Source organism: Gorilla gorilla, chromosome X (assembly GCF_029281585.2).
Source record: "Gorilla gorilla gorilla isolate KB3781 chromosome X, NHGRI_mGorGor1-v2.1_pri, whole genome shotgun sequence".
Taxonomy (NCBI): domain Eukaryota; kingdom Metazoa; phylum Chordata; class Mammalia; order Primates; family Hominidae; genus Gorilla; species Gorilla gorilla.
The window spans coordinates 165443474-165467497 of NC_073247.2; the positions used below are offsets into that span (position 1 = coordinate 165443474).

At 59.0% G+C, this 24024-nt stretch overlaps 1 protein-coding gene and 1 long non-coding RNA gene across 16 annotated transcripts; one reads left to right on the top strand and one right to left on the bottom strand.

Moving 5' to 3' along the window:
* Positions 1–582: 582 nt before the first annotated feature.
* On the bottom strand, positions 583–11293 carry LOC129529873 (uncharacterized). 4 transcript variants are annotated; one of them, XR_008675389.2, is made up of 6 exons: positions 11035–11172; positions 8489–8596; positions 8142–8252; positions 7741–7874; positions 6721–6892; positions 583–670 (listed from the first exon to the last, which is right to left on the bottom strand). It is a non-coding gene; the product is annotated as an uncharacterized lncRNA (long non-coding RNA). The 4 variants fall into 4 exon arrangements; XR_010132511.1 differs by lacking the exon at positions 583–670 and adding an exon at positions 1364–1557 and having other exon boundaries at positions 8142–8247; XR_008675388.2 differs by lacking the exon at positions 583–670 and adding an exon at positions 1364–1557.
* Positions 8940–24013, top strand: PLXNB3 (plexin B3). 12 transcript variants are annotated; one of them, XM_004065085.3, is made up of 36 exons: positions 8940–9083; positions 10284–10393; positions 11686–12726; positions 13060–13239; positions 13759–13887; positions 13973–14073; positions 14617–14749; positions 14902–15058; positions 15148–15256; positions 15338–15452; positions 15568–15693; positions 15775–15891; positions 16120–16213; positions 16296–16465; positions 16674–16825; positions 17020–17125; positions 17697–17827; positions 18057–18233; positions 18345–18540; positions 18692–18931; positions 19019–19177; positions 19253–19404; positions 19539–19639; positions 19713–19936; positions 20058–20236; positions 20427–20493; positions 20720–21047; positions 21189–21292; positions 21557–21650; positions 21880–22052; positions 22200–22360; positions 22620–22767; positions 22933–22997; positions 23068–23143; positions 23272–23346; positions 23607–24013. In XM_004065085.3, the coding sequence occupies exons 2-36, from the start codon at positions 10349–10351 to the stop codon at positions 23709–23711; spliced, it is 5730 nt and encodes a 1909-aa protein (XP_004065133.1). In that variant the 5' UTR covers positions 8940–9083; positions 10284–10348; the 3' UTR covers positions 23712–24013. The 12 variants fall into 12 exon arrangements, 10 of the variants coding, with proteins under 10 accessions (XP_004065133.1, XP_063559021.1, XP_055231835.1 ...); XM_055375860.2 differs by having other exon boundaries at positions 8966–9083; positions 13780–13887; XM_063702951.1 differs by lacking the exon at positions 18057–18233 and having other exon boundaries at positions 8956–9083; positions 18447–18540.
* The last annotated feature ends 11 nt before the right edge of the window (positions 24014–24024 follow it).

Consider the following 24024-nt stretch of genomic DNA (forward strand, 5'->3'; position numbering starts at 1 on the left):
CCAGACGGGGCGGCAGCCGGGCAGAGGCTGCAATCTTGGCACTTTGGGAGGCCAAGGCAGGCGGCTGGGAGGTGGTTGTAGCGAGCCGAGATCACGCCACTGCACTCCAGCCTGGGCACCATTGAGCACCGAGTGAACGAGACTCCGTCTGCAATCCCGGCACCTGGGGAGGCTGAGGCTGGCAGATCACTCGCCGTTAGGAGCTGGAGACCAGCCCGGCCGACACAGCGAAACCCCGTCTCCACCAAAAAAAAATACGAAAACCAGTCAGGCGTGGCGGCGCGCGCCTGCAATCGCAGGCACTCGGCAGGCTGAGGCAGGAGAATCAGGCAGGGAGGTTGCAGTGAGCTGAGATGGCAGCAGTACCGTCCAGCTGCGGTTCGGCATCAGAGGGAGACCGTGGAAAGAGCGGGAGAGGGAGACCGTGGGGAGAGGGAGAGGGAGAGGGAGAGGGAGAGGGAGAGGGAGAGGGAGAGGGAGAGGGAGAGGGAGAGGGAGAGGGAGAGGGAGAGGGAGAGGGAGAGGGAGAGGGAGAGGGAGAGGGAGAGGGAGAGGGAGAGGGAGAGGGAGAGGGAGAGGGAGAGGGAGAGGGAGAGGGAGAGGGAGAGGGAGAGGGAGAGGGAGAGGGAGAGGGAGAGGGAGAGGGAGAGGGAGAGGGCCAATGCACTTTCTAAAAAAGAAATCATGAAAGAAGATTTATTTTGTTATCCAAAAAGGAAATCAAGCCAACAATCTCATTTATAATAGCTATAAAAAATAAAATACTTAGGAATAAGTTTAACCAAGGAGGTGAAAGACCTATACACTGAAAACTGTAAACCACTGATGAAAGAAACTGAAGAAAACACAAATAAATGGAAAGATACCCTGTGTTCATGGATTGGGATAATTAATATTGTTAAAATGTCTATACTACCGAAAGTGATCTACACATTCAATGTAATCCCTATCAATATTCCCATGAGATTTTTCACAGAAATAGAGAAAGCAATTCTAAAATGTATGTGAAACCACAAAAGACCCCAAATAGCCAAAGCAATCTTGAACAAAAAGAACAAAACTGGAAGACTCATGCTATCTGATCTCAAAATATGTTACAAAGCTATAGTAACCAAAACAGCATGGTTCTGGCATAAAAACAGACACATACACCAACGTAACAGAATAGTGAACCCAGAAATAAATCTATGCATTTACAGTTGATTGATCTTCGACAAAGGTGCCAATAATACATGATAGACAAAAGACAGTCTTGTCAATAAATGGTGTTGGGAAAATTGGATATTCACTTGCAGAAGAATGAAATTAGACCCTTATCTCACACAATGCACAAAGATCAACTCAAAACGGACTGAAGATTCAAATGTGAGACCTGAAATTAGAAAACTACTAGAAGAAACTTACGTGAAAAGCTGCTTGGCACTGGTCTGGGCAATAAGTTTTTCAATATGACACCAAAAGCACAGGCAACAAAACAAAAACAGACAAATGAGTTTGCATCAAACTAAAAAGCTTCTGCACAGCAGAGGAAGCAATCAACAGAGTGAAGGAGACAACCTATGGAATGGAAGAACATAGTTGTAAACCATCCATCTGATACAAGGTTAATACACAGAACACACAAGGAACTCAAACAACTCAATAGCAAGCAAACGTATTTTCTAACCCAGTTAAAATAACCCAGTTACACCTACTATGTACTCCTAAAAATTAAAAATTGAAAATTGAAAAAATAAATAACCCAATTTAAATGGGCAAGGACCTGAACAAGCATTTCTCAAAAGAAGACATACAAATGGCCAATAGGTCTATTAAAAAAAAATGCTCAAGATCAGCCGGGTGCAGTGCTCACGCCTGTAATCCTAGCACTTTGGGAAGCTGAGGTGGGTGGATCACCTGAGGTCAAGAGTTCAGGACCTGCCTGGCCAACATGGTGAAACCCTGTCTCTACTAAAAATACAAAAATTAGCCAGGTGTGGTGGCATACGCCTGTAATCCCAGCTACTCCAGAGGCTGAGGCAGGAGAATCGCTTGAATCCGGGGGGCAAAGGTTGCAGTAAGCCGAGATCGCGCCACTTCACTCCAGCCTGGGCGAAAGAACAAAACTCCATCTTAAAAAAAGAAAGAAAAATGCTTGACATCACCAATCATCAGGGAAATGCAACTCAAAACCACAATGAGACACCACCTCACTCAAATTAGAATGATCGTTTTCAAAAAGACAAAAGAAAACAAACTTTGGCGAGGGTGTGGAGAAAAGGGAACATTTTGGAACAGTATGGAAAATGGTATGCATGGTGGTTCCTCAAAATATTTAAAGTGAGAATGACCATACAATCCAGCAATCCCGTTTCTGGGTATGTATCTAAAGGAAATGAAATCGGTATGTCGAAGCAATATCCACACTCGCATGTCCATTGCAGCACTACTCACAATCGCCAAGATATGGAATCAAACGAAATGCCCACCAACAGATGAATGGATAAAGAAAATGTGGTACAGATACACAATGGATCACTACTCAGCCTTTAAAAAGAAGGCAATCCTGCCATTTGCAACATGGAGGAACCTGGAGGACGTTACATTAAGTGAAGTAAGCCGGGCACAGAAAGGCAAATACTGCATGACGTTGATCACGTGGAAAGTAAAAATGTCAGCCTCATGGAAACAGAGCAGAACAGTGGCCGCCAGGACTGGGGTAGGGGAAATGGGAAAATGCTGGTCAAAGGGTACCAAGTTTCAGTTATGCAGGATGGAGACGTTCCAGAGATCTGATGTACAGCATGGTGATTCTAGTTAACACATTTAAAAAAATAAAACCAAAAAATTTGTTGCAAAAGTAAATAATTTATTGTTTAAGGCTAATTCATATTTGGGACAAGTATAAAGAAAACCAAGGAAAGGCTAGGACTAACTGCGAAGGGAAAAAGAAGGGTCCATGCTGGCTGTCGGTGGGGACAGATGTGCAATAGTTCATGATTCATCGAAGCAGCATATGCTCTTCCGTGTGTATTAGATTGAACAAGATGAAACTGCAATTTTTGTAGGTTAACAATAAATGAACATTAAGCAATGTCATCTGGTTTTGACCCAAGAAATTTATTAATAATAAATCAATGATAAAATAAAACCAAAACACTTTATGCTAATAAACTTGAAAACTTAAACAAAATGGGCATGTTCCAGCCAGGCGCGGTGGCTCACGCTTGTAATCCCAGCACTTTGGGAGACCGACGCAGGTGGATCACCTGAGGTCAGGAGTTCAAGACCAGCCTGGCCAACACAGTGAAACTCCGTCTCTGCTAAAAATACAAAAATCAGCTGGGTGTGGTAGCGGGCACCTGTAATCCCAGCTACTCGAGAGGCTGAGGCAGGAGAATTGCTTGAACCCAGGAGGCAAAGGTTGCAGTGAGCCAAGATCATGCCACTGCACTCCAGCCCGGGCAACAGAGCTAGATTCTGTCTCAAAAAAAAAAAAAAAAAAAAAAAGCATGTTCCTAGAAAAATATTGTTTATCAAAAATTGACTCAAAATAGACTGATTCATCCCAAATTCAGATAGAATCTCAAGGGGCTCCAAATAACCAAAACAATTCTGAAAAAGGAGAACAAAGTTCGAGGACTCACACTTCCTGATTTCCAAAATATATTACAAAATAAAACATATTACAGTGTGGTCCTGGCATAAAGACAGAGACAGAATATAATCCAGAGCCCAGAAAGAAACTCTCAAGTATATGGTCAGATGATTTTTGACAAGGGTATCAAGGCTACAAATTGGGAAAAGGGCAGTCTTTTCAACAAATGGTATAGGGGAAACTTGATATCCACATGCAGAAGAATAAAGTTGGAGGCTGGGCATGGTGGCTCACACCTGTAATCCCAGTGCTTTGGGAAGCCAAGGTAGGAGGATTGATTGAGTCTGGGAATGGGAGACCAGCCTGGGCAAAGTAACAAGATCCCATCTCTACCAAAAACATTAAAAATTTGAGGCTGAGGCACAAAAATTGCTTGAACCCGGGAGGCAGAGGTTGCAGTGAGCTGAGATCACGCCACTGTACTCCAGCCTGGGTGACAAAGTGAGATCTGTCTCAAAAAAAAAAAATTAAATTAAAAATTAGCTGGGCATGGTGGTGAATGCCTGTAGTCCCAGCTACCCGGGAGGCTGAGGCAGGAGAATCGCTTGAGACCAGGAGTTTGAGGTTACAATGATTATGCCACTGCACCCCAGCCTGGGCAACAGAGCAAGACCTGTCTCAAAAAAAAAAAAAAAAAAAAAAGGCAAATTTTGTGTTATGTATTTTTTCCCACAATAAAAAAATTACTCAAGAAGAAACAGAAAACCTAAATGGTCCCATAATTATTACAGAAGTTGGATCCATTGTTTAAAATCTATAGGGGGACAGGCAGGAAGATACAAAAACAAGGAAGGCCAGGCCAGATGCGGTGGCTCATGCCTGTAATCCCAGCACTTTGTGAGGCTGAGGCAGGCAGATCACCTGAGGTCAGGAGTTCAAGACCAGACTGGCCAACATGGCGAAACACCGTCTCTACTAAAAATACAAAAATTAGCTGGACGTGGTGGTGCATGCCTGCAGTCCCAGCTACTCGGGAGGCTGAGGCAGGAGAATCGCTTGCACCCAGGAGGCAGAGGTTGCAGTAAGCCAAGACTGCACCACTGCACTCCAGCCTGGGCAACAGAGTGAGACTCTGTCTCAAAACAACAACAAAACAAAACAAAAGAAAACAAAAAAAAAAAAGAGAAAAGAAAAGAAACAAAACAAAAAACAGAAAATAAAAAACAAGGAAGGCCTAGATGGTTTTACAGATGATCTCCAGCAAACATGGAAGTAACTGATCATCTCCATCTTAGACTAACTGTTCCAGTGAACAGCTGAAAAAGGAAATACTGCCTCAACTCACTTTACGATGTCTTGATACCAAAACCAGACGAGGATAATAATACAAGGCTAAAAAAAAAAAAACCACCCAATCCAGAATTGTATATGAAAAAAATACATCATGCAAAGTTGAGTTTAGTCCAGAAAATACAAGAGTGGTTTAACATTTAAAAATGAATTAATGTAATTTGCCACATTAACAGATTAGAGGAGGAAAACCCTGTGATCATATTAATGCATTCAGAAAAAGCATTTTATAAAAATTCAACATATAGCACACTAGGAATGGGAGGGAGCTTTCTAAATCTGATAAACATATCTACCGAATGCTCCCTGCAAACATCATACTTAATAATGGAACACAGAATGCCTCCTATGCTTTTTTTTTTTTTTTTTTGAGACAGAGTTTCGCTTTTGTTGCCCAGGCTGGAGTGCAATGGCTCGATCTTGACTCACCGCAACGTCCGCCTCCTGGGTTCAAGCGAGTCTCCTGCCTCAGCCTCCCAAGTAGCTGGGATTACAAGCATGGGCCACCATGCCCGACTAATTTTTTTGTATTTTTAGTAGAGACAGAGTTTCTCCATGTTGGTCAGGCTGGTCTCGAACTCCTGACCTCAGGTGATCCACCCGCCTCGGCCTCCCAAAGTGCTGGGATTACAGGCGTGAGCCACCATGCCCGGCGCCTCCTATGCTTTCATTCAAAGGAAGTAAAAGTAAGAGAAAGCAAGTCCAGGGAAGTAAAGCAAGGAAAAGAAATCGGCCGGGCACAGTGGCTCACGCCTGTAATCCTAGCACTTTGGGAGGCCAAGGCAGGTGGATCAGGAGTTCCAGATCAGCCTGGCCAACATGGTGAAACCCTGTGTCTGGTAAAGATACAAAAATTAGTCAGGCGTGGTGGTGGGTGCCTGTAGTCCCAGCTTCTTGGGAGGCTGAGGCAGGAGAACTGCTTGAACCAGGGAGGCGGAGGTTGCAGTGAGCCAAGATTGTGCCACTATACTCCAGCCTGGGTGACAGAGCCAGACTCTGCCTCAAAAAAAGAAATCAAAGCTAAAAAGACTGGAATAGAAGAAACAAAATGGTCATTACTTGCAGATGATAGGATTGTTGTGTACGCAGAAAATCAAAAAGAATCCACAAAGAGAACCCAAACATAATTATTAGACTTAATATGAGAGTTTACAAGGTTACTTAATACAAAATCTGTACATAGAAATCCATTGTTTTTCTATATACCAGCAACACACAGTCTGAATGGGAATTCAAAAGAAGGTAGCCAGGCGCAGTGGCTCACAGGCTCACGGGCCAGCACTTTGGGAGGCCAAGGCGGGAGGGCCACTTGAGTCCAGGAGTTTGAGACCAGCCTGGGCAACATAGCGAGACCCTGTCTCTACAAAAAAATTACAAAATTAGCCAGGCACTGTGGCGCCTGCCTGTAGTCCCAGGTGTTTGGGAGGCTAAGGTGGGAGGATCGCTTGAGCCCAGGAGGCTTCAGTGAGCCATGATTGCGCCAATGCACCCCAGCCTGCACGACAGAGCGAGACCCCGTCTCAAAAAAAAAAAAAATCAGATTGATAAATGCTATGATATTAAAATGAAGACTTTCTGTTTATCACTTGATACATCAGCAAACTGAGAAGACAAATAACAGGTAGGCCGAAGACATACACCCCAGGGATTGGTATGGAAAATACAGAACACCTGCAAAATGTAAGGCCAAGACATGCACGGGCATTTGACAGAAGAAATGAAAAGCGCTGCAATATGGCCGGTGGTCAAGGAATGCCGATTCAAAACCCAGCAGGGCACCATTTCACACTCACTGTATGCGCAGAAACTCTCAAGTCTGCTCTCTGGTGTACGTGAAGACGTGGTGCAGCAGTGGCAGTGGGGGTGTCCGCTGGGATGCCAGCATGGAGAGCTACGTCTTCAGCCCAGCAAACGTGAAGCCCACGTCCCACTGACCCAACGAGTCCCCTTCCAGCATTGAGAAGCCTGGCACACAGCAAGGAGACAACACCAGATCAGTTGACGCTGCCTTCCCATCCCTTGGTGAGGGGACCCAGCCATTGCAGGATACATCCAGCACGACTCCCCTGACATAAGATGTTCCGGTTCCCCAAACCAGCCTAGATCCTTTCTGGTTACACCAGCTTCAGACCAGGGGCTGCCATAGCCACGCCTCTTATCTGCTCAGAAAGCATAGAAGGTGCATTTGCAGGCCATATACACACATATTTATGAAAACGGTGCTGCCTGTGGATGGATTTATTTTCTTTTTTCTTTCTTTCTTTTCTTTTTTTTTTTAAAGACAGAGTCTTGCACTGTCACCCAGGCTGGAGTGCAATGGCACCATCACAGCTCACTGCAGGCACCAACTCCCAGGCTCAGGCGATCCTCCCACTTTAGCCTCCCAAGTAGCTGGGACTACAGGCTCGCACCACCATGCCTGGCTAATTTTTAAATTTGTTTGTAGAGATGGGGGTCTCACTATGTTGCCCATGCTGGTCTAGAACTCCTGGGCCCAAGTGATCCTCCTGCCTTGGGCTCCCAAAGTGCTGGGATTACAGGCGGGAGCCACGACGCCCAGCTGATTTATTTTCTTCTGTGGAAAGGAAGGAGAAACCCATTCCCCATGCCAGATTGCAGGCGTCTGTCTCATCCGGGGCCAGCAAGGACATGTGTGTGTGTGTTGGGGTAGGCATGGGGGGAAGGACAGGGAGAGGGAGAGAGGCCAGCTGGCTCCCCCAAGCCTCCCCTCCTGGAGCTTCTAGATCCCTCCCTGGCTCCGTCAAGGCTGCCTGGCCTTCCTGTTGGGGAGAGAACCCTCGCCGGCTGCTCACTCGCTTTTTGGTGGTCCTTCCCACGGGCCTGCCTGGTTTGCCTCCACATCCTCAGCGGCTGCAGGTGAGAAGCTGTGGATCTGGGGCCCGTGCCAGGATGCCCGGGTTCAAATCCCATCTCTGTGGAATGCACTCTGAAGAAACGACATCAGGTCATGGCCCTGGGCAAGTCACCCACCTCTGTGCCCCATTTCTCTCCATGCAGGTTGGAAAGAATGACACAGCTGCTCAGGGAAGCACCCATACCCCAAGTCTGCTGGGCCTTTGAGCTCCAGGGCCAACACCTGGCCCTATACCCTGGCCGCCCCCAGGGCTCCAGTCACCTGAGCCAAGCTTCTCACCCCCAGGCCTCCCCAGCCCCATCGCCATTTCCTCCTCCCTCATGGGCCCCTCAGTCTTACCGTCCTCCCACTTCCGCCAGCCCCTCTGTGGATGGCCCTGCCACAGGGGGAACAGTGCCCCAGCAGAAAAGCCCCAGGGTCGCCTGGATTCTCCTGCCTTCGCCTCCTGCCCTGGGTCCAACGCACAGTCTTCAGAATGCTGCCTCCCCAGAGCGCCTCTAGAACGCGCCCGCCTCTCCCCATGCCCATGACCACCACTGGACCAGGCCTCCCCACATTCTCTGCCCCAGGGCCACCAGCTTGCAGTTGCCCATGGCGAGACAATTTCAAGTTCTCAAGCTACAAATTCTCAACCCCACCTGATTTGCTGACCTCCGCCACACCCTGGGAGACGGCCCTTGACCAACCTTGTGTTCCAGTCGGTGGGAAACACTGGTTTTTCCTCAACGCCACGTGGGCATGTCACGTGCAGGCCTGGCCTGGGGTAGGCCTCAGCTCCATCTCCTGCCCAACACCTGCCAAGGTTCATGGTTCAAGGTCATGTAGCCTGACGGTTAAGCGAAGGGGCCCTGTGGTTGACTCAGCCTTGCCACATACTAGCTGTGTGACTTTATTCAAGTTTCCTAACCTCTTGTACCTCAGTTTCCTAACCTGTGTTTGTTTCTGAATGGTGCCAGTGCCAAGCCCAAGCCTGGCATCCAGTAGGTGCTTCGTGCCAGGTTATGGAATGCCCACCCAATAGGAGGGCGCTGCCGTCTCTCACCTGCCAGGTGCCCACGGTCAGTACTCCATCATGCCCGCTGCGGCCAGCAGAGGGCAGCAACACCCTGCCCTGCGCCACTGGGCAAAGGGGCGGGCGGAGAGAGGCTGGGCTGCCTGGCCAGGCTTGTTGGGATGAGTCGGACTGGGCACGATTGCATTGTGGGGAGGGAGGCTGGGGCTCTGTGAGACGTGCTCCTGGCACCGCCAGCTGCTACTTGGCCCTCGCCGGTGGCCCACCAGGTAGGCAAGAGCTGGGGCAGGCTTGGGCTTGGGCTTGGGCTTGGGGTGCAGGGGCTACCAGGCCTCAGGGCAAGGCATCAGGGTGTGCTTGGGCCAGGGAGAAGCTAGGGTCTCAGGGCCAACTGGCTGGGGTCAGACAAGAGCCCTCGGGTGTCGGCCCAGCCTGACGACGGCACTAGGTGTCTGGGAGCACGGTGTCCCCCAAGCGGTAGCCCTGGGGTTAGGAGGTGGGGAACCATGTTTCTTCCCCGAAATGGGAAAGCCAACGCCAGCCTCGGGCAGGGTACAGGGTAGAAAGGCTGCCCGCCTGGCTCCCCACCCCCACAGCCACCCAACTGGCCCAGCCAGGTAGCAGCAACCCACTGCCACCTTGCCCTGGAGCCTACTGCTGCCGTGCTGTGGGGGAGGCAGAGACCCCATCCCCAGTGCACCTGCTCCTGTGCCACTGGCCAGGGTGGCCTGTGAGGGTGACAAGGGGGCTAGCTGCTAGGTGCCCCTCCCTTCCCCATCCCCTGCATGGATGGCATCTAGGCCAGCAGGATGGTGCTTCAGAGGGTGGGGTGGACAGCCCCGGCCTGTGGACCCTCTGCCTCAGCCCATCTCAAGCAGCCTCCTCCCGTGGTCCTGCTCGCTGCCACCATGCTGTACCTGGCACCACTTCACCAGTCCCCAGGGGCAGGGCTGGGCTGGGGGTGTGGAGGAAGATCTTTTGGACAAAGGCAGGCATTGAGGGCCAGGACTGGCACTTCACCCAGGCCCCAAGGCTACCAGCCGGCATTTGCAGGGGCTCCAAGGCCCACCCCGTGCCCTTCACAGGGACCCGGGGAGTCAGGGAGGGGCATGCTTAGTGACACAGGGGTTGTAGGACCAGAGGGGGAGGGCTGGCTGGAGGAAACCCCAGCCCTTTGTCCCCGGATCCCGGGGGTGGCTCCCTGAGGGTGGGAAGTGGCAAGGAGCCCCCTGTTCAGAACAGCCCAGTGGGGGTGACAGCACTAGCGAGTGGGGCCCTGGCCTGGCCTCTGGACAGAGGGAACATTGTTGTGGTGGAGGCAGGGCTGCCTTGGCCTGGCCACTATTGACAAAGCTGCCAGCTGTGAGGGAGCCCAGTCGCCAGGCCCTGGGCACCACCCCCACCGCCGCCCCTCCTTCCCCAGGCCAGCTCGAATGGGGCTGAGCCTCGACTGTCTCCCTCCCACTCAGGACAATGCCCCCCCGCAGCCATCTCATGCCCATTGCCACTGCCCTGGGGCAGCTGAACTGAGCGTATGTGCCACGCCGCCCAGGAGACCCCTCTGCTGCACCACTTCACGGTAAGTGCCCAGGCCCGGTGTCCCCAAAAATGTTCCTGGGAGGGGCAGGGTAGGGCAGGATGGCTGTGGCCAGGCGCAGGACATACAGGCTGCAGCCTCCCTCGTGGCAGACATTGCCCCAGATAGCCCGGGGTCCGCAGGAAGTGTCCGTGCTCTTCCTGCCTGTGTTCCTGAGATAAGGGGCTCCTGGGCCTTCCTCCAGGCGCTGCTCTGCCCTGAGTCCCAGCGGCCCCACTCCTGGTCGGCATGTGACCACACACCCAGGGCAGCATCTCTCTGTGGAGGGCAGGAGGGGCCACAGCAGGGGCTGCTCCCACCTCTCACCCTCGGGGGCTCACCCCGGGGTCCCACCAGGCACACCCAGGAACCATCTCCAGTCTGGCACCCCTCCCTGCCCCTTCCCTGACCCCTCCCCCAGCCAGCTCTCCTGGTCTGCTCTTCTCCCGGGACACTCCCACACTGAGGCCCCCTGTGCCAGGCCCTGAGAGACCCAAACTGCTGGGGCCCATGGGGCAGGAGCAGGCCTCCCCGCACCCCTGAAGCCTGTGTTCTCTCTTGACACCCCTGGCTTCTCCCAGCACCCCCGCTGCCTTGCCCCAGTGCTTCCTCGCCCTGGAGCTGGGTGCCAGCATGGAGCTCACCCCTGCCTCTTCGCTGACTTGCTCCTTGCTCAGCCCGCGGCTGCCTGGCTCTTTCCCCCAGCTGGGGAGGGTTCCTCCTTGCAGCCGGCCCTGGCTGCCCAAGGCAGGTTTTCTCTCCCTGTCTGGTCCCTTGGGGCACACGGTGGCCTCACTCCTCTCACCCCACTTAGATCTCTCTTGTCTGGGTGGCGGGCGCAGGGGCGTGCTGTGACACAGCTTCCGCCAGCCTTCCAGCTCCCGCGGCCTCCCTCCCTCCCCTGCCCTCTCTCCATCCCTGCCCCCTCTGTGACTCACAGTCGCTCTGTTAGCGCTCTTGCGGCTTTCCAGGACCTGCCCCCCTTCAACAATCTACATGCATATAAAGTAGGAGATGAAAGAATTCTGTCCTTGTGTGCTTGTGCGTGCGTGCATGCGCCCCTCCCTGCCTCTTGCTCCAGCTCTTGGACACTGTCTTTGTCCCTCCTTATGTCCTCCTCTCTCTGTGCCCCCTCTGTCTCCTTGTCTCCGCTCACTCTCTCTCATTCTCCATCTCTCTGCCTCCCTCCCTCCCTGGCCCTGAGCACCCTGGCCTCTGTCCACCCCACCTTCCACCTTCCTCTGGTCCTCTATCTGCCTTGCGCTCCCACTGCCCTGACCTGTGCCCTCTCACAGGCCCCCGTGATGGCTCGCTGGCCTCCCTTCGGCCTCTGCCTCCTCCTGCTGCTGCTGTCCCCACCGCCACTGCCCTTGACAGGGGCCCATCGCTTCTCCGCACCTAATACCACTCTCAACCACTTGGCACTGGCACCTGGCCGAGGCACACTCTATGTCGGCGCAGTGAACCGCCTCTTCCAGCTCAGCCCCGAGCTGCAGCTCGAGGCCGTGGCTGTCACTGGCCCTGTCATCGACAGCCCTGACTGCGTGCCCTTCCGTGACCCGACTGAGTGCCCACAGGCCCAGCTCACTGACAATGCCAACCAGCTGCTGCTGGTGAGCAGCCGCGCCCAGGAGCTGGTGGCCTGCGGGCAGGTGCGGCAGGGCGTGTGTGAGACACGGCGCCTTGGGGATGTGGCCGAGGTGCTGTACCAAGCTGAGGACCCTGGTGATGGGCAGTTTGTGGCTGCCAATACCCCAGGAGTGGCAACGGTGGGGCTGGTGGTGCCCTTGCCCGGCCGGGACCTCCTGCTTGTGGCCAGAGGCCTGGCGGGCAAGCTGTCGGCAGGGGTGCCACCCCTGGCCATCCGCCAGCTGGCCGGGTCTCAGCCCTTCTCCAGCGAGGGCCTGGGCCGCCTGGTGGTGGGCGACTTCTCCGACTACAACAACAGCTACGTCGGGGCCTTTGCCGACGCCCGCTCCGCCTACTTTGTGTTCCGCCGCCGCGGGGCCCGGGCCCAGGCTGAGTACCGCTCCTACGTGGCCCGCGTCTGCCTGGGGGACACCAACCTGTACTCCTACGTGGAGGTCCCCCTCGCCTGCCAGGGCCAGGGCCTCATCCAGGCCGCCTTCCTTGCCCCGGGCACCTTGCTAGGGGCGTTTGCCGCGGGCCCAAGGGGCACCCAGGCGGCGCTCTGTGCCTTCCCCATGGCGGAGCTGGGTGCCAGCATGGAGCAGGCCCGGAGACTCTGCTACACGGCGGGCGGCCGGGGCCCCAGCGGCGCAGAGGAAGCCACCGTGGAGTACGGCGTCACGTCGCGCTGCGTCACCCTGCCCCTTGTGAGTGGCATGCCCTTCCATCCCCCCTCTCTCTGTGGATGGCTGGCATCTTTCAGCACTGGACAGGGGTGCCCGCCCATGGGAAGTGCCAGCCAACCTCTCAGCCAGGGGTCAGCTGAGTCTCCAGGTCTCCTGCCTGCTCTCCACCCGTTTCTTTCCGCCTTTCTCCCTCTGGATGCTGAGCTTGCCAGGTGCCCCGGCCCTTCGGCCCTGATTGCTGGGCCTTGGGGTCATCCCAGGGTGCCTGGCTCTCCTCCCGCTGGCAGCCCAGGTATCCCCCGACTGCCTCTCTGCCCTCTTCCGGGGGCTGATTCTCCACTCCCTGCCACGTAGGACTCCCCCGAGTCGTACCCCTGTGGCGACGAGCACACCCCCAGCCCCATTGCTGGCCGCCAGCCCCTGGAGGTCCAGCCTCTGCTGAAGCTCGGGCAGCCGGTCAGCGCCGTGGCAGCTCTCCAGGCAGATGGGCACATGATAGCCTTCCTGGGGGACACCCAGGGCCAGCTGCACAAGGTGAGGGCCCGGCCTTGCTGTCCGGCTGGGTGTGCCCCTGGCCACGGAGGCTCAGGAAAGCCCCCAGCAACCTCCACCTCTTAGCCCGCATCCCACGGTTGGGTCAGGGGACTTCGCCACACAGTGACTGCTGGCTGAGCACTGCCCCCTGCAGCCCGGCCTTCACCAGCTGGTGGTGGCTCACGGTGAAGGTGGCTGGGGTGGCTGGGTGAGGTGGGCAGGGTGTGGTGCCTCCTGGTGACCTTCCTGTCTCCCCATAGCTGCCCTCCCACCTGGCAGAACTGTCCCTGGTACACGGGGCCTCACCCAGGGTGCCGCTGCTGCCCCGGTGTCATGGTTCCCTGGAGAGTGTCCTAGGCCTGAGGGTGCTGAGTGGGGGAAGCGATGTGTCCTCCCTCGATGGCCCGGCAGGAAGGGGAACTGGCTCTAAAAAGGAGCCCCCACTGGGAGGAGGGCGTGTCCCTGGAACAGGCAACCTTTGGCCATCTGGCCCAGCCTCGTCCTTGTCCCCCCACTCAGGTCTTTCTCCACGGCTCCCAGGGCCAGGTTTACCACTCCCAGCAAGTGGGGCTTCCAGGCTCAGCCATCAGCCCAGACCTGCTGCTGGACAGCAGTGGCAGTCACCTCTATGTCCTGACTGCCCACCAGGTGAGGGCCATCCTGGGGCTGAAGGGGCCAGCACACGCGGCCCAAGTCTCGTGCTCATTGCCTCTCTGCTCTGCTGCCCCTCCAGGTGGACCGGATACCTGTGGCAGCCTGCCCCCAGTTCCCTGACTGTGCCAGCTGCCTCCAGGCCCAGGACCCGCTGTGTGGCTGGTGTGTCCTCCAGGGCAGGTGAGCACGGGGCCTGTGCCTAGGCTTGGGCCAACGGGTGGTGTGTGCCAGGAGGCTGCCCCTGGAAGTAGCCCTAGGCGTGCCGGGAGGCCAACCCTGCCTGTTGGAGACACTCGGAGCCACCACCGAGGTCACCCATCCTGCCCCATCTCACTGAGCCGTCAATCTGGTTGGCACCCCCCTTTTCCGACACCACCCAGCCTGTGGACTCCTCATCCCAGCAGCCCCAGCCAGGGTCCAGAACCCCCACACAGCTGTCCTCCAGCCGGTGCTCCACACGGCAGCCCCTGGAATCCTTTAAGGCAGCCCTGAGTCACTGTGCGTCCCTCAGCCCAGCCGCACCTGCCTCTTAGGGCTGGAGCCCACGCCTTGGCCATGAGGCCCTGCCTGCTTGGCCCCTTTCTCTCTGGACACAGTCCCCTTCACGCCTCCTGCTCATTGCACCCCACTGCACTCCAGCTGGGCCGGCCTCCCCAGCCCCGTTGCCGGTCATCCTTGGAGTCTAGGACCCCCACGGTGACCTGATGGACCCCTGCCTGGCAGGTGTACCCGGAAGGGCCAGTGTGGGCGGGCGGGCCAGCTGAACCAGTGGCTGTGGAGTTATGAGGAGGACAGACACTGCCTGCACATCCAGAGCCTGCTGCCAGGCCACCACCCCCGCCAGGAGCAGGGCCAGGTAAGCCGCCCACCACCACTGGGCCCTCTGGGCAGCATGACCACTGCCTGGAATATGAACCCCGCCTGCCTCCCATCCTCCTTCCTCTCCCATGGCCTCTGCTGCCCCCTCTCTCTGGCTCCATCTCCCGGTTTCTCCCCGCTGCATCCCAGGTCACTTTGTCTGTCCCCCGGCTGCCCATCCTGGATGCAGATGAATACTTCCATTGTGCGTTTGGGGACTATGACAGCTTGGCTCATGTGGAAGGGCCCCACGTGGCCTGTGTCACCCCTCCCCAAGACCAGGTGCCACTTAACCCTCCAGGCACAGGTGAGTGGCCCATGGGGTAGGGGGCTGGGATGGAAGCTGGAGGGGTAATGAGCCACCTGACCTGTCCTGCCCCCACTGTCCCCTCCCAGACCACGTCACTGTGCCCCTGGCCCTGATGTTTGAGGACGTGGCTGTGGCTGCCACCAACTTCTCCTTTTATGACTGCAGTGCCGTCCAGGCCTTGGAGGCGGCTGCCCCGTGAGTCGCTGGGCCTGCCTCCTGGGGTAGGGGTGGCGACCCCAGAGGGCACTCAGTTGAGCAGCCACCCTGCCTCTCTAGGTGTCGCGCTTGCGTGGGCAGCATCTGGCGGTGTCACTGGTGCCCGCAGAGTAGCCACTGTGTGTACGGAGAGCACTGCCCAGAGGGCGAGAGGACCATCTACAGCGCCCAGGAGGTGGGTGGGCCCGAACTTCGGGCAGAGACAGGGCTGTCCCTTCTCCACCCTTCCCAGACCCGCCCAGCAGTAGGCCCTTTGAGTTCTGAAGGGCTGAGGGCTCTTGTTTTCCCAGGTGGACGTCCAGGTGCGTGGCCCAGGGGCTTGCCCACAGGTCGAAGGCCTGGCAGGTCCCCACCTGGTGCCTGTGGGCTGGGAGAGCCATTTGGCCCTACGCGTGCGGAACCTTCAACATTTCCGAGTGAGCCATCAGGAGGGAAGGGGGCAGGGCAGTGAGGTCTGCCAACAGCGCGTCTGCGCTCCTGACAGCGTCCTTCCCCAGGGCCTGCCTGCCTCCTTCCATTGCTGGCTGGAGCTGCCTGGAGAACTTCGGGGACTGCCGGCCACCCTGGAGGAGACAGCAGGGGATTCAGGCCTCATCCACTGCCAGGCCCACCAGGTGAGTGGCTGCCCTCCAAACCCTCTTGCCCCCAAGCTTCCGTAGACCCTCAGGGGTCTGCCATCTTTGTGGAGAGCCTGCTTGGGGCCCATAACCTCTGTCTGTGAGCCCCAGTCTTGGGGGAGAGGCAGGGAACAATCACATTCATTCTGGGGGGTGGCCCAGAGGAGACAAGAGTCAGAGGTGCCCTGAGTGGGCACCCAGCCTGACCCCACACTCTGCCCACAGTTTTACCCCTCCATGTCCCAGCGGGAGCTCCCAGTGCCCATCTACGTCACCCAGGGCGAGGCCCAGAGGCTGGACAACACCCATGCTCTTTATGGTGAGCCTGAGGGCAGCCAGGCAGGCGGGGTAGGGTGGGTGGCAGACAGGAGGTGCTCAGCACACTGCCTGACCTTCCCTAGTGATCCTGTACGACTGCGCCATGGGCCACCCGGACTGCAGCCACTGCCAAGCGGCCAACAGGAGCCTGGGCTGCCTGTGGTGTGCTGACGGCCAGCCTGCCTGTCGCTATGGGCCCTTGTGCCCGCCGGGGGCTGTGGAGCTGCTGTGTCCTGCGCCCAGCATTGATGCAGTGAGTCTCCTGCCAGGCCCCCACAGCCCAGTGGCCCACTTCTCCTGCCCCACACTGTCCTGTCCTCTGTGATCAGACCAGCCCTGCCCCAGGCCCCGAAACCCCAGCAGCTCGGCCTGGCTGGGCTGGTTGGCTGGCCGGGCACCCGGCACTGCAGACTGGAGTGTGGGTGCGGGGGACCCCATCTGCCATCATTTGCCTGCTGCAGGTCGAGCCCCTGACCGGTCCCCCTGAGGGAGGCTTGGCCCTCACCATCCTGGGCTCCAACCTGGGCCGGGCCTTCGCCGATGTGCAGTACGCCGTGAGCGTGGCCAGCCGGCCCTGCAACCCTGAGCCCTCTCTCTACCGCACCTCGGCCCGGTGAGGCACTTGGAGGGTGAAGATGGGTGGGGAGGCCCTCAGAGATGGCCACCCAGAGATAAGGAAGGCCTGTGGCCAAGAAACCTGGGGCACTCGGGTCAGGGGAGGGGTGGAGAAGGTGCGCTCGGTAGCAGCTGGTGGGCTGTCCCCTGCGTCCCTGAGCCCTGAGCAGCTCCCAGGCCTTGGCTTTCCAGGATTGTGTGTGTGACATCTCCTGCCCCCAATGGCACCACTGGGCCCGTCCGGGTGGCCATTAAAAGCCAGCCACCAGGCATCTCAAGCCAGCACTTCACCTACCAGGTCAGTGGCCTCCCAGGTGCGCCCTACGCAGGGGAGGGTAGGAGGGAGGGCCAGGAAGGACAGGTGCCTACTAAGGATGTCAAGCTGGGTCTGCGGGGAGCAGGAAGCACCGCTGCATGTCTAGGAGGGCAGCCAGGCCAGTCTGAAGCACGAAGCTCTCAGGATCTGTTGCCCTGGGCACTTGGTGGCATCGTTTCCCGGGTGGGAAGCCTGGGACAGGAGCAGTGAGGGCAGGGGTGGGTTCTGCCCAAAGAGGCAACTGGATTTGAGAGTTTAGAGCTCCAGGTCTGGGGGCTGTAAGCTGTGGTGGGGAGGAGGCTGTCCCAAGGGGGACAGAGTGGCAGTGAGGATGAAAGAGCCCCACTTCTACTCCCCATGCGGCAGGGGTGGGTGGGAGGAAGCTGGCCAGTGTGCAGTGGCCTCGGGAAGGAGGGCGTGGTCCACTTTGGCCCCAGGAGGTGAAGTCCAGAGATGACCTGCGCTTCAGAACCGGAGGGCCTTGGGCATGGCCCAGGGGGGTGAAAGGGCCAGGCTGGGCTGCCGTGCCTACCCAGCCCGCGCTGTTCACCAGGACCCTGTCCTGCTGAGCCTGAGTCCTCGCTGGGGCCCCCAGGCAGGGGGCACCCAGCTCACCATCCGAGGTCAGCACCTCCAGACAGGTGGCAACACCAGTGCCTTCGTGGGTGGCCAACCCTGTCCCATGTGAGTCCCGGCCTGGCTGCCGTCGGGTGGTGGGCACTCCCATAGGCCTCAGTGTCCTTTCTACACAGTGGGGGTGGTACATTTAGAGAAGTGGTTGCTGTGGCCACCCCCAGTGGTCCCTGCCCTTGTCAAGGCAGGCAAAGCAGGGCTTCTCCTACGGGGGTTGGGCCAGGGCTGGGGTAGAGGGGTGGTAGAGCCGAGATGAGAGACCCCACTACCCATCCTGCAGCCTGGAGCCAGTGTGTCCGGAGGCCATTGTGTGCCACACCAGGCCCCAGGCTGTCCCAGGAGAAGCAGCGGTCCTTGTGGTCTTTGGCCATGCCCAGCGCACACTGCTCGCCAGCCCCTTCCGCTACACCGCCAACCCCCGGCTTGTAGCGGCGGAGCCCAGTGCCAGCTTCCGGGGGTGAGGGTCAGCCCACAGGCCAGCCTGTGCACCAGGCAGGAGGGAAGGTGGGATGCGGGCTGGGCTATGTTGCCCACTACCCGCCCACACCCAACTGCCATCCTGGTACAGGGGTGGGCGACTGATCCGTGTCAGGGGCACCGGCCTAGACGTGGTGCAGCGGCCCCTACTGTCTGTGTGGCTGGAGGCTGACGCAGAGGTGCACGCTTCCAGGGCCCAGCCCCAGGACCCACAGCCAAGGAGGAGATGTGGAGCCCCTGCTGCGGACCCCCAGGCTTGTATCCAGCTCGGTGGGGGGCTGCTGCAGGTGAGCCCCTCACCAGCAGGCGACAGGGCTGTCCCCGACCATGCCCATGCCCATGCCCAGTGGGGAGGGGGAGGGTAGGCCGCCATGCCCCTAGCAGCGCATAGCGGAGCCCAGCTCACTCCACCTGTGGTCGGCCCTGAATGCCCCACAGTGCTCCACCGTCTGCTCCGTCAACTCGTCCAGCCTCCTCCTGTGCCGGAGCCCTGCTGTACCAGACAGGGCCCGCCCGCAGCGGGTCTTCTTCACCCTAGACAACGTGCAAGTGGACTTCGCCAGCGCCAGTGGGGGCCAGGGCTTCCTGTACCAGCCCAACCCCCGCCTGGCACCCCTCAGCCGTGAGGGGCCTGCCCGCCCCTACCGCCTCAAGCCAGGCCATGTCCTGGATGTGGAGGTGAGGGCCACCTTCAACCCTGCCCCGCCATGGTGCTCAGGCCGCCTCTGTGGGGGCCAGCGGCTTAGGCTCCCATGTGTGTCCCAGGGCGAGGGCCTCAACCTGGGCATCAGCAAGGAGGAGGTGCGCGTGCACATCGGCCGCGGCGAGTGCCTGGTGAAGACGCTCACGCGCACCCACCTGTACTGCGAGCCGCCTGCACACGCCCCGCAGCCTGCCAATGGCTCCGGCCTGCCACAGTTCGTGGTGAGTCCGTGCCCTGGGTGGGCAGGTGGACCGGGTGCCGCCAGCATGCACTCAGGAACCCTGCCCGCCCCCCAGGTGCAGATGGGCAATGTGCAGCTGGCCCTGGGCCCTGTGCAGTACGAGGCTGAACCCCCGCTGTCTGCCTTTCCCATGGAGGCCCAGGCAGGCGTGGGCATGGGTGCTGCAGTGCTGATTGCCGCCGTGCTCCTCCTCACCCTCATGTACAGGTGAGACCCGCCCACTCCCAGCACACTTCCCTCCTCGCCATTGGCAAGGGTGCCCTGGCAGGCGGCTGGCCTGGCCCCGGCCCTGGCTGATGCTGGCCCCGGCCCTGGCTGACGATGCTGGCCCCGGGCTGCAGGCACAAGAGCAAGCAGGCCCTGCGGGACTACCAGAAGGTGCTAGTGCAGCTGGAGAGCCTGGAGACCGGCGTGGGAGACCAGTGCCGCAAGGAGTTCACAGGTGGGTGCGGAGGCGGGGGAACAGGGTACCCACGAGGCCTGAACTCACACCTCGGCGCCTCCTGGCCCCGCAGACCTCATGACGGAGATGACCGACCTCAGCAGCGACCTGGAGGCCAGCGGGATCCCCTTCCTGGACTACCGCACCTACGCCGAGCGCGCCTTCTTCCCTGGCCATGGCGGTTGCCCGCTGCAGCCCAAGCCTGAGGGGCCAGGGGAGGACGGCCACTGTGCCACTGTGCGCCAGGGCCTCACGCAGCTCTCCAACCTGCTCAACAGCAAGCTCTTCCTCCTCACGGTGAGGGCCGTGTGGCGGGAGTGCCCAGTGGGCAAGGAGGTGGGGCTGGGGAACTACTGGCCTGAGACAAAGGTGGGGAAGGAGTGGAGCTTCCCGGGATGAGCCTCCGACCCCTGCTCAGCTCATCCACACCCTGGAGGAGCAGCCCAGCTTTTCCCAGAGGGATCGCTGCCATGTGGCTTCGCTGCTGTCGCTAGCGCTACACGGCAAGCTGGAGTACCTGACGGACATCATGAGGACACTGCTGGGTGACCTGGCGGCCCATTACGTGCACAGGAACCCCAAGCTCATGCTACGCAGGTTGGCCTTGACCTGGACCCGGTGGCGGGGGTGAGGGCTTGCCACAGACCTGCCCCCATCGCACCCTGGGCGGGCTCTGTCCAGGGGCGGGTGGGGCCAGGAAGCCCCAGCAGGTGGGGGGAAGGAAAGTGAGATGTCCTCAGCAGGGACACAGGCACAAAGGCCTGACCCTGTGGCCGGCTCCCCGCAGGACAGAGACCATGGTGGAGAAACTGCTCACCAACTGGCTGTCCATCTGCCTGTACGCCTTCCTGAGGGTGAGGGGCACTGTCCCGCCTGCTCCCAGCCCTGAGTGGCAGACTCCTCCCCTCTTGCCATGAGGGGGCTGCTGCCTGCGCCCTACGTGACGAAGGCCCGGCAAGGGGGACTTTGGAAAGGGAAGGACTTTGAACCGTCTCCGGGGCTGGAGACGAGGCAGAGGCGAGAAGGGCTGTCATCAATCCCCCCTCGCTTGGCTGATGCCGGCTCATCTTGGCAGTGCAGGAGGTGGCTGGTGAACCATTGTACATGCTCTTCCGGGCCATCCAGTACCAGGTGGACAAAGGCCCCGTGGACGCCGTGACAGGCAAGGCCAAACGGACCCTGAATGATAGCCGCTTGCTGCGGGAGGACGTGGAGTTCCAGCCCCTGACACTGATGGTGCTGGTGGGGCCCGGGGCTGGCGGGGCCGCAGGCAGCAGCGAGACGCAGCGCGTGCCAGCCCGGGTGCTCGACACGGACACCATCACCCAGGTCAAGGAGAAGGTGTTGGACCAAGTCTACAAGGGCACCCCCTTCTCCCAGAGGCCCTCAGTGCATGCCCTAGACCTTGGTGAGAGAGCCAGCCCTGCCCACCCACCCCAGGGACCCTTCCCTACCCCTCCGGCACCTGGAGCCCCTCAGCTGTGTCTTACTATGAGTGTGGGGCGTGGAGAGCAGGCTGTAGACTATCTGCTTCCCTGACTCCCTCCAGAGTGGCGCTCAGGCCTGGCTGGTCACCTGACCCTATCGGATGAAGACTTGACCTCCGTGACCCAAAACCACTGGAAGAGACTCAACACCTTGCAACACTACAAGGTGTGAGCAGGGGTGGGGCGGGGCGGGGCGGGGCTGGGGCGGGGCGAGGAAGGGCGGGGCTGGGGCGGGGCGAGGCAGTGCAGGGCGGGCCCGGGGCGGGGCGGGGCGAGGCAAGGCAGGGAAGGGCAGGGATGGGGTGGGGCAGGGTGAGGTGAGGCAGGGCGGGTCTGGGGCGGGGCGGGGTGGGGCGAGGCAGGGCAGGATGTGGGCGGTGTAGGCGCCTGGCTAGGGGTCAGCACAGCCTCCGCTCCCCATCTCTGCCAGGTCCCAGATGGAGCAACAGTGGGGCTCGTCCCTCAGCTGCACAGTGGCAGCACCATCTCCCAGAGCCTGGCCCAGAGGTGCCCCTTGGGAGAGAGTGAGTCCCTCAGCCCTGACCTGGGGCCACTGGAGTCCAGGCTGGGCAGGCAGAACTCCTGGCCAGGCATCTGCCTCAACTTCATCCCCCACCCCACCGAGATCTTCTGCCCATCTCTCCTTCCTTTCTTCCAGTCCCCACCCTGCCCCACCTTGTCGGGGGAGTGGACTGGGCATCCCAGGCCAGGGGCAGGGGGTATAGCCCTGAAGCCAGGCTCCTGTGCCCTCAGACATACCCACGCTGGAGGATGGCGAGGAGGGGGGGCTGTGCCTCTGGCACCTGGTGAAAGCCACCGAGGAGCCAGAAGGGGCCAAGGTGCGGTGCAGCAGCCTGCGGGAGCGCGAGCCAGCAAGGGCCAAGGCCATTCCGGAAATCTACCTCACCCGTCTGCTGTCCATGAAGGTTTGTGCGGCCTGGGTGGCTGGGCCTGAGAGGAGGCTCAGCCAGGGACCCCGACCGAGCCAGGGTGTGGGAGGGGCAGGGGCAGCCTCAGCCGTGGATGGCCCCCACACCCTGCCCTCCACACAGCCCTTATCCCCTGCCTCGCAGGGCACGCTGCAGAAGTTTGTGGACGACACCTTCCAGGCCATTCTCAGTGTGAACCGGCCCATCCCCATCGCCGTCAAGTACCTGTTTGACCTTCTGGATGAGCTAGCAGAGAAGCACGGCATCGAGGACCCAGGGACCCTGCACATCTGGAAGACTAACAGGTGCCTTTCCTGCTGCCCCACCCCTGCTGTGCACATGGTCCACTGAGTCCCAGAGAGACCAGGACATTCCCAGGGTGGATGCGCCCACCTGGGGTTTCTGGAACTTACAGGAAGATCTAGGGCCCAGGTCACCTAGGCCACCAGGCCAGCTTCCAGCGGCCCCTGGCCCCGAGCGTGTTGCCAGTAGGCTGGAGTACATGGGGCGGAGATCACGATGGCAGGCCAGGGCCTCACGCCCACGCCTGCCCTGCGCCCCCAGTCTGCTGCTGCGGTTCTGGGTGAATGCCTTGAAGAACCCACAGCTCATCTTTGATGTGCGGGTGTCGGACAATGTGGACGCCATCCTTGCTGTCATCGCCCAGACCTTCATTGACTCCTGTACCACCTCGGAGCATAAAGTGGGCCGGGTGAGAGCAGTGCCAGCAGCAGCAGCTGGCAGGGGCTTGAGGAGGAAAGGCTTATGGGGGAAGCCTGGAGGGCTGTGCACAGAGCTCTGGGTGGGCCGTGGCAGCATCATGGGGGCGCCTTCACCTCCGAGCTCATGCCTAGCGCCTCCCCTCCCTCCGGAGCAGGATTCCCCAGTGAACAAACTGCTCTACGCCCGGGAGATCCCACGCTACAAGCAGATGGTGGAGAGGTGGGTGTCAGAGGCATCGGGGCTGCGGGGATGGGGGCTGCCCCACCCCTAACTAAGTCTGCTCCTCCAGATACTACGCGGACATTCGCCAGAGCTCTCCGGCGAGCTACCAGGAGATGAACTCTGCTCTGGCTGAGCTCTCCGGGGTGAGGCATGGCCCGGGGGGTGCGCCTGTCCACACGTGGGTGGAAAGACTAGCAGAGCAGAGGGGGGAGACTTGGGGCTTGAGGACCAGGCTGGGACCTCACTGCCCCCCTCCACGTGGTGCCCCCAGAACTACACTTCTGCTCCCCACTGTCTGGAGGCTCTGCAAGAACTCTACAACCACATCCACAGGTACTATGATCAGGTGAGGCCCAGGGCACTCCGGAGGAGAGGCACAGTGGAGCGGGAGGCCCGTGGACCCTCCCAGGGGAGCAGGGGTGCCAGCCCATGCTGGCAGGGCCCAGGCTGGGGAAGGTACTCGGCTTTCATTCCGATTCCCCAGGGAGACGCCAGGCAGCCCCCGCTGGATCCCCAGGCTCCTGCGGTGATGGAAGCAGGGTGGGTGGCCCTGGGCCAGCAGGCAGAGGGGCAGGCTCAGACAGGCACCCTCCTCTGCCCTGGCAGATTATCAGTGCCCTGGAGGAGGACCCTGTGGGCCAGAAGCTGCAGCTGGCCTGCCGCCTGCAGCAGGTCGCCGCCCTGGTGGAAAACAAAGTGACTGACCTGTGAGCTCTGGCTCAGACAGCAGCAAGCCGGATCCACCAACACCGCAGTGCCTTATGACCCCGGAACCGAGCCAGCCACTGAGGGGAGCTGGCAGAGCCTGGGGGCACAGGGTGCAAAGCCAGGCACTGTGCCCAGCAGTGGGCTCCCTGCCTGCCACCTCCCCTGCCAGCCCGCCCACCTTCCCCCCACCTGAGATTGTTTCTAATTTATAAGGATCCCCCTCCTTCCCCCTCTCCCCATTGTATTTATTTGCCTGCTGGAAAATCACATCCGGAAATAAAATAGAAATATGTCTTTTTATTTTATTTTGAGACAG

Excerpts from the sequence above, each read along its gene's own strand:
- PLXNB3 (XM_019019183.3), top strand. The coding sequence starts at position 11,500 with ATGTCCTCCTCTCTCTGTGCCCCCTCTGTCTCCTTGTCTCCGCTCACT. Across the intron at positions 15,694-15,774 it reads GGAACCTTCAACATTTCCGA|GGCCTGCCTGCCTCCTTCCA; the intron begins GTGAGCCATCAG and ends GTCCTTCCCCAG. Across the intron at positions 23,144-23,271 it reads CTCTGGCTGAGCTCTCCGGG|AACTACACTTCTGCTCCCCA; the intron begins GTGAGGCATGGC and ends TGGTGCCCCCAG.